General features: G+C 48.3%; 1 protein-coding gene across 1 annotated transcript in view; it reads left to right on the forward strand.

The window, feature by feature from the left end:
• The window catches only part of TBX5 (T-box transcription factor 5), a 35,891-nt gene extending 32,169 nt beyond the window's left edge, over nt 1-3,722 (forward strand). Inside the window, exon 8 of the mRNA XM_063416174.1 lies at nt 959-3,722. Coding sequence (XP_063272244.1) covers nt 959-1,536 — 578 coding nt within the window. The 3' untranslated portion in view covers nt 1,537-3,722. The remainder of the gene's footprint in view (nt 1-958) is intronic.
• The last annotated feature ends 9,896 nt before the right edge of the window (nt 3,723-13,618 follow it).

Below are 13,618 nucleotides of genomic sequence, written 5' to 3' on the forward strand. Positions count from 1 at the left end.
GGTGCAGCCAGGAGAGCTCTAACCAAGTGGGATGTTTTCCTTGTTTTTGAAGCAGCAGCAAAATTAATCCATGTCAGAACAGCTCCCCTTCTCTTGCCACGCTGTCCTTAAAATCTCTTGGTGAAGTGCTCGTCCCTGGGAATTTTGCCATCCATTCCAGCAGAGCTGGATTTCATTTGATGACCCTGTGAATGAATAAATAACTGCACGTTCATTTATTCATTTGGCCTCACCCTGGAGATTTCACCTAAATTGTTTATCTCCTTCCCTCTGCTGGCCTGGGATGCTGCAGGAAACAAAGGGCTCTGCAAGATGTGCCTTGTTGTTTCTAGCTGTGAAATTTACTTTTCTCCTTTGTTCCCCTTGGCTCCAGCACACGGCTCTGCTTGGATTTATGTGCCCACAGCCCTGTGTGGATTTATGTGTCCAGCTGCCTTGGCACAGCTCAAGGCTGGGGCTGTCAAACTCCAAATCTGATTGTCCCAACCGTGCCATGGCTGGTGCTCTCTTGGGAGGATTTTAATTGTGATCTCCTTTTTTTGTCTCTTTTTATCAGGGAAATGTTTTGTTGTAAAGGATTTGAGTTGACAGCATCAGCTCTGAGCCTCCTGGGGAGCAGTGGGGACCCTGGTAGGTGCAGAGGTCACAGGCAGATGTTGTTCCTCAGGTAAAAGTGGCAGCAGGAAGGAGATGGGGAGCATGTGGGGGGATCACCAAGCAAGATAAACCTCAGGATCCCTCCAGCATCTTGATTTTCCTCCCAGAGCTCCTGGCGAATCCCTGCCCCACTCCAGCAGAGAGGGCCAAGTGCAAGGCTCGGTTTCCACAGGATAGATTAAGATCAGTTCCAGGGAAGTGACAGGGAAGTGTCAGATTGTAAAACCAGGGCCGCAGAGAGCAAGGTTCAGCCACGGGCACGTTATCCTTGGTGCCTACCAGGACTTTTCTCTCCCGACAGATGAGGAATGTTCCACCACCGAGCATCCCTACAAGAAGCCCTACATGGAAACCTCTCCAGCAGACGAGGACCCTTTCTACAGGTCCAGTTACCCGCAGCAGCAGGGACTGAACACGTCGTACAGGACTGAGTCGGCGCAGCGCCAGGCCTGCATGTACGCCAGCTCGGCGCCGCCCACGGAGCCCGTGCCCAGCCTGGAGGACATCAGCTGTAACACGTGGCCCAGCGTGCCCTCGTACAGCAGTTGCACAGTGTCTGCCATGCAGCCCATGGACAGGTTACCCTACCAGCATTTCTCTGCCCACTTCACCTCGGGGCCGCTCATGCCCCGCCTGGGCAGCGTGGCCAACCACACGTCGCCCCAAATCGCAGACACCCACAGCATGTTCCAGCACCAAAGCTCTCACCAGCCCATCGTGAGGCAGTGTGGACCTCAAACGGGCATCCAGTCCCCTCCCAGCAGCCTCCAGCCGGCGGAATTCCTGTATTCCCACGGCGTGCCTCGAACCCTGTCGCCCCACCAGTACCACTCGGTGCACGGCGTGGGGATGGTGCCAGAGTGGAGCGAGAACAGCTAACCAGGGGGGCAGGGAAGCGCCAGAGCCTCGGGGAAATCCCAGGAAACGGGAGGAGGAGAAGGAAAACAACCCCCCTGTCGATAACAAAGCGTTTTGCGACACTCCTTGAAGTGAATGTTCACCGCTAGCACTCGAGAGGGACGGACACTGACTGAACCATGGCTGGACTCCATCGGCCTCGCCGTGACTTGCCCTGACCCCCCTTTTGTTTTCTTTTGTTTCAAAAGAAAAGCCAACAGCCCGGCACACTTCTGTCCCTCCACGGTCCCACCCAGTTTGTGTTGCTGCCACCACCCTCATCCTCCCCTGCCCTTCTGCTCTTTTTTGTTCTCCAAGGGACACCAAACTCCTGCTGCCTTTCTCACCACGGTCAGAATGCTTGAACGAGAACAATTAGGATGTTACTTTTTTTTTTTTTTTTTTTTTTTTTTTTTTTTTTTTTTTTTTTTGTGGTGTTGATGTTGACATTGTTATATAATAAATGATAATATATATTTTTTTCTTTCCATTTTCTCAGAAAAAAAAAAAAAAAAGAAAAAGACACCAGCCCTTTATACCAAGGGTGGATTTTGGAGTGGTGTTTCTTTTTTTTTTTAATTAGTGTTATCTTTATTTTTCAACAGAAAGAGGTACTGAGAATCCCCAAATAAATAAACCCAGTACCTCCCTCACCCAGGCATTTTACCAAGAGTGAAATTACTCCCACAGGGAGCTATGTTTCCTTACAAATTCCCCAAATTTCTCTCCAGGAACCATTCCATAAACCATCCCCTCATCTCCTTTTCCATTTGTAATTCTCTCACTCCTCTTCCCTTCCTATCTCCTGGTCTTTCCCGGTCCCTCAGCTGTCTCTGATGGAAGCGTGGGGTCATTTCCAAGCTTGCAAACATCCCCAGCTTGAGTTCTGCTGGATTTTTCGCAGCGTGTGGAAAGCCAGGCTCTGAGCCAGCTGCCACAGGGGGAGAGGGGGGAGAGGATGCAGACACTGAGAGGAAAATGTTTGCTCACCAAAATGATGATGACGCTTGTTTGCAACCCTGGGCTTTCATTTTCTCCTGTGTTCCTTTGCTTCCTCTCCAAAAGAAAAAGAGAAAAAAAAATATAAAGGGATATCAGTCTGGGTGGGTGAAGCGAGATATTAAATAAATGTGTTTAAAAGGGGCAGAAAGTAATCATGAGAGGCTGGGAGTGGTGGAGGCAAAAAGAGAAGGAGAAGCAAATATGTGCAAGGAAAATGTCTACTGCAGAATATTTCAGGTGTAAAATTTCCTGGTCCTATTTATTTATACGTGGGAGTTCCAATAACTCCAAGGATGTCACAAAAGCAGCTGATTCCAAGAGGTTCAAATTTTTATTGCAATGGAAGTTTGCTTTCTTTTCTTCTTTTTTGTTTTTTTTTTTTCCTCTCCAAGCTGTGCACACTCTATATAATTTACATATATTTTTAATTAAAAGTAATTCTAATTAATGAAAGAGGTATACCTGCGTGTCAGCACTGGGAAGGGGGTGGGAATGTGTGGGAATTCTGATGTGGGAGGGAATATAGACAAATATCCAAAGCCACGGAGCTAAGGAGAAAAAAATAATCCCTACCTAGCTCAGATCTTCCATTTTTGTGTGCCAATTTATGGCCCATAAATACCACACACTCTCAATGGCAAGGGAGTGCCCACTTATTTTTAATGTATTTTTGGGTTTGGGGTGATTTTACTTGATTTTGTTTGCTTCTACACAATGCCTATAACTGAATTTTTATTCATTTCTGCTGAGATGCAACATGACAGGGGGGAAGGTGGGGATGGGCTCAGCTTGGGTTTGGGGCTGTGGCCTTGTCTGCTCCCCAGCTCCTGTGTCCCCCAGGGCCGTGCTCTCCCGGGGTCACTTTCCCATCGAGGCAGATTTAAGTGACCTTTGTGGGTGCTGGGGTGGCATTGGGAAGCCCCAGTCAGGTTGGTGGGAAGTGTTTGGCCCAGGGGAGCTGTGGGGTTGTGTCCCAGCCTCGGGGAAGGAGGGGAGATGCTTTAGGAACTGGAAACCAGGTGGGAAAATCGGCTCCAGAGACTGCAGTTGGGAAGCCCAGCAGCAAGGTTGGATCTGTGGGGCTGCTGAGGCAGGATCACATCAGGAAGAGCATGGAGAGAGCCAATGAAGTGTCCCCAGCCTGAGCCAGAATCCCCTCAGGAGGAGCACGGCCAGGTCCTGGGGAGGAGCTGAGGACGTGTCCCCAGCCTGTTCCACATGGCAGGGACACGGAGGGACACCCTGCAAAGGCCCAGAAAAGATTTTTTTTTTTTGATGATACAAGGGAAAGGACTGGGCAAGGCCCTGGAAAAGGCTGGAGAGGGAATCTGGACTTGGGCACCTGTGCCCCTTCTCCCTCTCAGATCATTCCACACCAGAGTTTGGTCAGGTTGGGTTTGGAGTGTTTTTTTCTCCATATGAAGTTTTGATCCATCTCCTGCTCCCCAAAATCTACAAAATCCCACTCCTTAATTTTTCCTTATTTTCCCCCTTTTTGTCAATTAATAGCTACTTAAATCAGTGCATTTTGGCATTTTTAAAAAGTCTTGCATATACAGAGCCAGATAAAAATGCAAAACATCAACAACATCCATGGGCTCATTCTGGGAAGGAAAAGGAAATTTTATTTGGAAAAACTCCATGAAAAGATCCAATGGAAGAAGCAAATTCCCCCTTTTTTCCACATCCTCAATGGAAAAGTGGAAAATTGCCCCGCCAGGGGGAATTGCCCCACCAGGCCCTGCTGATATCCTGTCCATCCCACCAAAACATCCCTTTGGTTATCACAGCCTTAAATCCTGGCAGATCCAGCTGTCAATGATACAGAATCACATTTCATGGCTGTTGGGTTAGACACAGCCAAAATGTGATGCTGGAGCTCAGTCTGGGCATCAACAACATTTGTGGGAAGAAGGAGAGGCAGGGACCACACGTGGGGCATGGCTGGGACCTCAATTCTTGCAAAGCTTTTTGTCTGCATGGAGCCACCCCCAGGGAACCACCCAAAGGTTGCATTAAATCACACAGAACATGCAGTGCTCCAAGATTGATGAGCAAATTGCATTTTGAGTTAAGGAACACAGCAGTTACACTCTATTTAGCTGTCACCCACGTTGTGCTTTCCCAGCTTCGTGATCCCAGTGCTGATCATGTCATAATCTAACCCCCACCGGGTGATTCCCATGTAATTACAGGGGCAGTGGTTACCCTGTAAGTAAAGAGGTATCCCAAGAAATGCCTGCCAGGCATCTCAGAGAGGATTAAGGAAAACTAAGCTCCCATGGAAAATTACTTCTTAAGGCTTGGGAGGAAAGCCTTGAGCTTCCAACTCCACTCATTTCCTCAGAGCTCCTCTGGTTTGGTTTTTGGCCCTTTGGGGTTATGCTGAGATTCTGTGATGGGTTGGGGGCTGGAAAAGCAGGCAGATCCCTGAGGATACAGCCCTGTGGAGCCATTGGTATGAGGAGCAGGGAGGCCAGCAGTGGCAGAATCATCACCCGTCACAGCAGTAAAATCTGGGGTGAAGGCAAAGAAAAGGTGCTGGGAGGACCCCACACAGCCTTTTCCTCCTCTTTTGATGGAGTTTGTCAAGGTGACATTTCCCTATGGCAATTCCATTTCCATGGACAGGACTGGGAGCAGTCAGGATGTGGAAGGAAAAGGTGATCCCAGGCTGGATGTGCCTGTTCTACCTCGAGCTTCCACTTTTCCCCAAGGCCCAAAACAACACCAGGAGCTGTCAGGAAGGAGGTTGTCCTCTCCCTCTGATTCTGATTTTATGTTCCAAAGAGCCTCATGTGATTTCTTTGATTTTTTTTTCTTATGGATTCATTTCTTAGCCAAGAATAATAATGCTGACAATAACAATAAACATCAAAATTAGGGGAAAAATACATTTGTCAGTGGAGGAATTGGACAAAAGAGGTTGCAAAATTCACCTTATTCACAGCTAAACTGGCAATTCTTCCCTGTGAGGCTGGGCAGGCCCTGGCACAGGTGCCCAGAGAAGCTGTGGCTGCCCCTGGATCCCTGGATGTGTCTCAGGCCAGGTTGGATGGGGCTTGGAGCAGCCTGGGATGGTGGAAGGTGTCCCTGCCATGGCAGGGATTCAACTGGATGGGCTTTAAGGTCCCTTCCAACACAAACCATTCCATGATTCTTTAATAAGAAGCCCTGAAACTTGAGGAAGACCATCCCAAAACAATCCTCTGGTGGTTTTCCTTAAACCCCACTGAGGGTGTTGGGGATGGGCTGGATCTGGGCTGCTCCCAGGCCTGGGGACAGGGATGATGGAACAAGAGCCCAGGAGAGCTGTACCCCATGTGAGGAGGGATCTGGGCTCCACAGGGAGCTCCAGAGTCTGAGGAGAGCTGCTGAGCTGGGGGAGAAGGCAGTGGAGGCCCATCCTTGCCATGAGCAGGGAATTTGGTGAGGAAAGGAGCCGTGGAACATCACCAGGCAGGAGGCAAACAGGCCTTTAGGGATGAAGCAGAATAAACAAGAGCAGGCTGAGCGATTCCTCAGAGCATGAAATCCAACCTGTGCTGAGAACACCTCTACAAGGGTGAGCAGCAATTCCCAGGCTGTGGTCACAGTGCTGTTTTTCCAGCTGCCTCCCTGGGCTGAAACCCTCCCTGCACTCTGTACCTGGTACCTGGGGAGGGTTTTGATGCCCTGAGAGGCACAGAGAGCTCTTTGTCTGCCCCTATCAACCACTCCACATTTCGAGTTTCACCAGCCACGATGCTGGGTGGGTTTGGGAGATGACTTTTCCCCCAAACCTGCACTGGTGAAGCTTTTCCTGCAAGCAGGAATGCTTGGAAGGGGCAAAGTCACCCTTCTACTGCTCAGGCTGCTCCCACGGCAGAGCCAAACTCCCAGAAATTGCTGTTGTGCCTCGAGGGCTGAGGGAAAAAAATATCCCAAAGCCTTAGGATTCTTGTCCATAAATCCAGCCCACAATATCATAGATTTTACAGTGCTGCCAACTCTGACAATTTTATGATGGGTCTCATGTGATTTGCAAAAGTGTGGTTTAGTTTTTTCTCTTAAAATTTCCAGCTCCTGGAGACCAGTGAATATTTGAGGCTCTCAAAGGATTCTGAGTCTTTCCCCCACTGCCCTGTTTTTGATTTTTTTTTTGTTTGTTTGTTTGTTTTTAGAACATACTGTAAAGTTGAAATTTTACTGGAGAGAAAAGTGAGGCTGAGAAAACATGACTTGGGGAGGTGTGGATAGAACTCATCATGAGTCAAAAAATATTTAGTTTTGAGGTTGTTTGGGTTTCTTTTTAAATTTGTTTGTTTGCCTTTTTAATGTATTTTTCTCTGTTAAAGTCAATGCCTTTGGTGCATTATTTTTGAGTAATAAAAATGACAAAGTTTGAGGAGAATGGCAAATGTTCAGAGAGTGGTTTGAATAAATTCCCACCCCCAAAGAGGAGCAATACTTCATTTGCATTTGGATTTTACTCCTTTGAAATATCCTAGGAAATTTTTCAGCCTGAAGACGTTCCAGAGGGATGTCTTTACTTGAACCCATCATACCCAGGGGCTCCAGTATCTCCTAATTCCTTTTTGTGGTTGAAATAACTCCTTCACACTCAGTGCCTGGTTCTGGCTGTGGGGTTTGGAGATTTGCCCTGCACCCATAAGGACTCAACCACAGCAAAGTGGATTTAAAAGTGTTCCTGAGACAAATAAAGGCAAGAAATAAAGGTACAACAGCTTCCACAGTCAATCAGAAGGGTTGGTTTGAACATCCTGGCTCAAGCTTCTCCTGGGAACACCTGGGAACAGCCCCTCACTGCCTTGGAGACAATCCCAGCGTTTCCCACCAGCACCATTTGAACCTGGATGAGCCTTCCCACCACAGGGGTTAAAGGCAGAGGGAAGAGGAGGGCGGGGTTTTGAGGAGGGGCTTTTCTGTTGGGAGCACATCTGAGCACAAGTGGGTAAAAGGAAAATAAAAGGATGTGGTGAGAATATGGGAACAGGTCACTGTGGATGTCACCTGTGCACTGCTCCCACTCAGGGGTGTTTGCTTCTGCTAGAGGTTGAAGAAATGAGTTCTAATCTGCCTCAGGGCAAAATTTGTTGCTTGAATTATGAACAGAAAGTACAGCCCTAAACTGAGAGAGGGGAAGAGGCAAACACCTGCAGCAGTGCAGGGAGAGCTCTTTAACAGCAAGGGATTGAGGGCTGGGGGGTTCCTCTATCCAAAATGTGGTTTTGCTGTGTAAGGCCAAACCAGATGATGATGATGATGATTGTTGTTGTAATAATCTGCTGCTGCCCCTGTGTTTTGTGGGAGGTGCCACGTGGAGAATGCCCTTCCCAGTGTGTGCCTGTGTCCCCGTGGTGACAGCCCTGTCACCCACTCCCAAATGCAGCAGGATTCCACTGCAGCTTTTCCTCAGACCTGCACTGCCAGGAATCAGGAATTTGTTTGCTGCCCCTGGGCCTTCCCATTCTCCTGAAAAAGCAATGAGATGGAATCCCAGTTTCTATTTTCCAGCTCTTGGTGTGTGGAATTCCAACACCTCCTTTAAAATCCCGCTCCTGGCTGGGTTTGTGCTTCTCCAGCTCAGGGTGCAGCTGATCTTTGCTCCGTGGTTGGCTCCTGCTCCATTTGCTCACCAGGACCTGCAGGTCCTGTTCTGCAGAGCCTCTTTCCAGCCCAGCCTGAGCTGGTTTGTGGGATTGGCCATGCCAGAGGGAGGGCTCTGCCTCTGGGCTTTGGGGAGTTCTCTGGTTTTTTGGGGATCCATCTGAGCAGCAGTTTTGTCTTCCAGTGTTTTACTCCCTGAACTGGGTGTCCTGTCCCATCATCCCAGTCCTTAATAAATGAAGTTATTCCAAACTATTTGTGCCAATACTGATCATTGAGGGATGCTGCTTGTAGCCAGCCACCACCTGGAATTTTGGCTGCCACAGATCCCCCTTGGTACCTGATGGCCCAGCCAGCTCTCAGTTTTCTATTTACCCAGTCCTCACTCATCAGCCTGGACTTGGAGGTCACAGTTAAAGGCAGTTTCAGGTCCTGATGTTCAGCAGAAACTCAGACTGGGGAGTGCCCCAGCATTTCCCATCTCTGGATCACTGCACACCTGAGATGTCTGGGGGCAACTCCTTCATCAGAGCTTTTAATTAGAAAAAAAAAGTGACCCACAAACACCCAGGATGGCTTTTGTGGGGCACAACCTGGAGAAAGCAAGCCCAGTGAAGCCTGGTTGCAAAGATGAGCAGAATGATGAATTTGGGGCTGTTCCAGCGGTGTTGGCTCCCCTGCCCGAGCTTGGTGCTGCCTGGGCAGGGAAGGAGAGGTAAATCCAGACTTGGAGAGCTTCTAATTGAGGGCAGGAGATCCTGTGGATGGTGTGTGCTGCTGGGACAGGCTGGAGCTGCTCAGGGAGTCAGGAGAGAGCGGCTCTGCACTGACACTCCACAGCCTGGGCGGGTGCCAGGCCCCAGTATTGATATTGGGGTGGTGCCAGTCGAGGTGACAATGACAAACCCAGGCTGGCACTGCCTGCAGCCCCTGCCTACGTGGGGAGCAAATAATAAAACTCTGCTCTGGGGCATTCCCAAGTGTCCTGCACTGGGGTTTTGTTGCAAAGCAGGGAGGCAGCACCACCTCGTAGCTCCAGGTTGAGGCAACCTTGCGCTGCTGGGTGACCTTCAAAGCCTCCAAAAACACTTGCAAAGGAGAGTAAATACCACTGTGGTATCTGAGCTTTTAGGGTGTGTTTAACCAGCACCAAAACACTGCTTGTAGGCTTGCATGACATCATTTCTTCACTTACAAAGGAGCAGTTGTACTTTTCCCTCCATTTTTAAGCCAGTCACCTGAAACCATAAATTGTTTTTTTTAATGTAAAGCATCTCCTAGAAGAGGAAGCATCAGAGCTGCTTAATTTTTGGCAATTTTTAATTTTCCTGGCCACCCCAGCATCCCAACTGTTTGCTCAGCTGAAAAGAGTATTCAAAGAAGGAACAAAACATGGGGAAGTCAGGAACTGAAAAGGGTCAACTCATTCATCATTTAATAATAATATTAAATAATAATAAATAACAATAATAAATAAATAAATAAATAAATAATAAAGAAGTCTGAAGTACTTCCCCACTGTCTTCCCAACACTGGGGTTCAGTCTGTGCCATTACTTGAAGGTTTTTACCCACAAGGAAGGGAGCTCTGAGTCTGAGCAGGATTGTCACCACCCCGGGGCATTCCTGAGCCTGATATGGGATTATTTTCGAAGTTGGTTTGCTTGGATTTTTGTTCCATTGACACAGCTGTTCATAAAGTACAGGGAAGTGAGATGTCCTTTCTCACCTGGTCCTGGCAGTTTTTAGGGCTTTTTAACAACTGGATCAGTTATTGATGGATGGGGAGGAGCCCCCTTGGATCATTTGCTGAATCCTGCTGCTGCTCTTTCCAGGAGGACAGAATTCCAGCAGAATTTCAGGACAGTAACTCTTTGCCTAAGAGGTGCAGCAGGCTGGGATGGGACAGTAGCTAAAAATATCCTAAATTAGGGCTTCATCTGGAGAAGCTGGAGAGCCAGGAGAAGTTGAACAGGCACTATTAAAGAATGAACTGGCTGGAGAAACTCTCCATGCTCAATGGCATTTCACTGAGGACCCTCAACATTCAACCTGAAATTCTTCTGGGCTTAGTTGCAGGTGGTTGAATTTTGCTCATGAAGATCCCAAAAGACAAGTGCAGTGGCTCATTTCTTTAGGAAATTAGGCTGCTCCTAACTCTCTGCACCAACTATTCCTTAGCCAGAAGGTTTTATCCATCAGTCCTGCCCATAGCTGGGCTGCCACTGGGAATTACAACAAGAATATTGTTTTAGACAGGTTATAGATGGGCCCATGCAGAGTTAAGTCGGAGAAAAAAAGTCATATGGGGTTTTTTTAAATTAATTTTTTTGCATAATCCATCCTGATGAAGTTCAGTGTAGCAGAAATGTTTTAATTGAATGCTGTGCTGTAGGGATCTGTTCTTCCTCAGGACAGAAGAGTGGGATAACAGGGGAATGAGTGATTTGTACATGAGGGATAATAGGAAGCACAGCCATTGTCCAGACCTGGCTTGTGCAACTCACTTGGGATTCCATCAAGGACACGATCCTTGCCTGGAGGAGAGGGATTAAATGGCAGGATAAAAGGAAGAAAATGGCAAAGCCAGGAAACCCCCCCCCAGACTCCAGTAAAAGACAAGCAAACGCTGCTCTCTCCTCACACTTTGGAGTGACCCTGGCAGGGAGATGCTCCCTTGAATCCCAACCTTTCCAAAGCACTCGTGGCAAGGAGCAGCTCTGTGGTGCCACGACCCTGAGCTGTCCCCTGCTCCCATGGCTCGTGCTGGTGCTGAAGGGGCTCTTTCTCAGTGTCACTGATGGCCCTGACCTTTATGTTCAGTCTGTGCCAGAGTTCACCCAGCTCCCCCTCGCAGGGGAGGGATCAGCTTGGGAGACCTGGTACTGCTTCCTCCCCACCCTCCTCCTGGCTTTCCATGGGATGGAAAAACCCTCCAGCTACCTGCCTCTCTTCCTTGAAGCCAAGGGGATGAGGGGAAATGGCAGAAAATCCCTTACATGGCTGTGATTTTTGGAGACATAAAAGCTTCTCTTTGAGAGCAAATACTTTTTTTTTTTTTCCCAATCCCCCCCGCCCTTCTCCTTCTCATGGCATTAGGGCTCAAGAAATTCCTTGGAAAATAATTTGTCAAGGCCCTGCCTGATCAAAGACATATATAAAAGGACCCCTTTTTTTCAAGGGGAAAAACTCCCCCTCCGAGCTCAGAATGAATTGGCAATTCATTTACCAACTGTCAGATAAAGTAGCTCAATCCCTATCACGTCTTTAGCTGGAGTTGTGGCCAGAAGGAAGCAATTCCCGGCCCACTGTGCGTCCATGTTCGGGGTATGTTAGTGATTAGAGTATTCCTGCCTGGGGGATGCAGAAAGATATGACTCAGATTCACAAAAGAGCCATAAATCTCCCTCCTTTTATTCAAAATGTGTGTTTTATAGCCATTTCCTGGCCAATTTCTGCCTCGGATAAATATGTAACATATCTGTGTGTGTACAGTCTTTAGGCCTGAGTGTTGGGCTTCCTCTCAAGAGCCAACTGTCTGCTCAGAGCAGCAGAGAGCCACACTCAAACTTTTCCTTTCATTCCCAGAAAATTCCCTCATTGAGCCTCAATTGCCTGTCCCGGTGGCACCTGCTCCTGTTGTCCCTGAGCTGTGGTCCCTGGAAAAGGACTGGGTGGGACACAGGATCTGGAGGACCTCAGGAAGGTCATCCAGGCCCCAAGACAGGATCAAGCAGATGGGAAGGACAATGTAGAGCTGAAGGACAAGGCAGGAGGAGATGGACAGCACGGCAGGAAAGCCAAGGCAGGGATATTCCTTTGGTTTAGACCCTTCCATCCCAGGCTGCACAAGCAGAAATGCCCAATATCTTTAATTGTGTCATCTCTTGGCACCGATGGGCTGCAACCCTTCACTGGAATCAGCTGAAGTAGCTGAGAAATGCTCCCCAAGACCCATTTGCTCTTCATGTTTAGCCAGAGGACGAGTTCCAGGAGGGAGGAAGAGCAACAGGAACAATCGTGCTCCTGGAGAGTAACAGCACTCAGCTTTCCATCGGTGTCCTGCTCCTCCAAGTCACGCAGAAAGCTGATTCCCCTCACTAAAACAACAGGAAAACCCATCCTCTTTGCAGGAAAGCAGTAAATTTGGGGGTCTGGCATTGCTGGTACTTTATTTTTAGCTCTTCCTTCTAATCCTTTAAGCCTGTAGTTCCTTTCTGTTTCCTTTTCCCCTAAACCAGGAGCTGCAATCGCTTGGCCCTGGTTCAAAGTCTCAAAGCCAAGGGCAAAGCTCCCAGATCCCAGAGCAGTCTGCGAGGGGCCTAAGGTTTATCTCCTGGAGGGTTTGATCTGAAAGCTGCTGGAGCTGGTGGGAATCTCTCCCCCAACCCTCAGGAGCCTTTTTCTTACCGTGCCCTCAAACATACCCAGCCTATCTGGCAGCACCCTGGGTGCACGTGGGGTTTAAAAATAACACGTGTTGCTGCAACAGACAGCCTCAAAATGTTCCATAAACTTCACCCCGAGGCTAGAATTGATCTCAGATACCCAGTGTGATGCCTTGAGTGAAAGATAAAGCAAGAAAAATGTGGATTAATGACTGGGGATGATGGGAATTTCTCCTAAAGGCAGGTGGCAGAGGAAAATATCACTCTCTGGAGTGAGATTTGTATTATAGCTGTGCTTTGGATGCTCTTCAGGGGGAGGCACTGCCAGGCTGCTCTTTTTCTGCTCCTTGCTGCTTTTCAGGGATTTCTGGAGGATTCACATTGCGGGTTTATCTCCTTCCATGAGCCATTCCTACCAGGTGAATAATCCCGTGGCTCTCAGTGCCAGGAAATGTTGATTGTTTTGAATTACCTCCCTCTGCATCAGGCACTGCTGGTTCTGGGGTCCTTTATCAGCAGGGGAAAGAACTTCTGGAGATCCCCAAATGCTGGGTTTAGTAATTCTCTACCTGAGGTGACCCTTTGATTTCAAACAAGGAACCAGCAGATCTGAAACCTTCCACACAAGTGTCTTTCAGCTCTGCCCGCAGCATTCAGCTGAATTTATTTTTTTCCTCCTCGTGGTATCTCCATTTCAGGCCCCCTCATGTAAACATTTCCAAGCACATGCTGGTTTTAACAATGATTCATCCTATTAAAGTCCAAGTGGCTCCTCACAGGATGCTTTCCAGAACTAGGCAATAGATATAAAAAGGGCAGGGACCACGACTTCCCTGGGCTATCTCAAGTGCCTGATACTTCAGACACAACAGGCTCAGCTGCAGAGGGGCTGAGCTCTCTATTAAAGCAGCTTAGAAATAGGATTTATAGGTTTGGGTTTTTTTTTTTTTTTTCCTCTAGGAAATCCTCTTTGTTCAAACATCCTAAGCAGGCTCAGACTGTTGGGGTTTCGGGCAGCTCCGGTGATGGTTCAGAGCAGGGGTCTCATGTGAGAGAAGGGCAGAG

This window comes from Prinia subflava, chromosome 19 (assembly GCF_021018805.1).
Source record: "Prinia subflava isolate CZ2003 ecotype Zambia chromosome 19, Cam_Psub_1.2, whole genome shotgun sequence".
Lineage (NCBI taxonomy): Eukaryota > Metazoa > Chordata > Aves > Passeriformes > Cisticolidae > Prinia > Prinia subflava.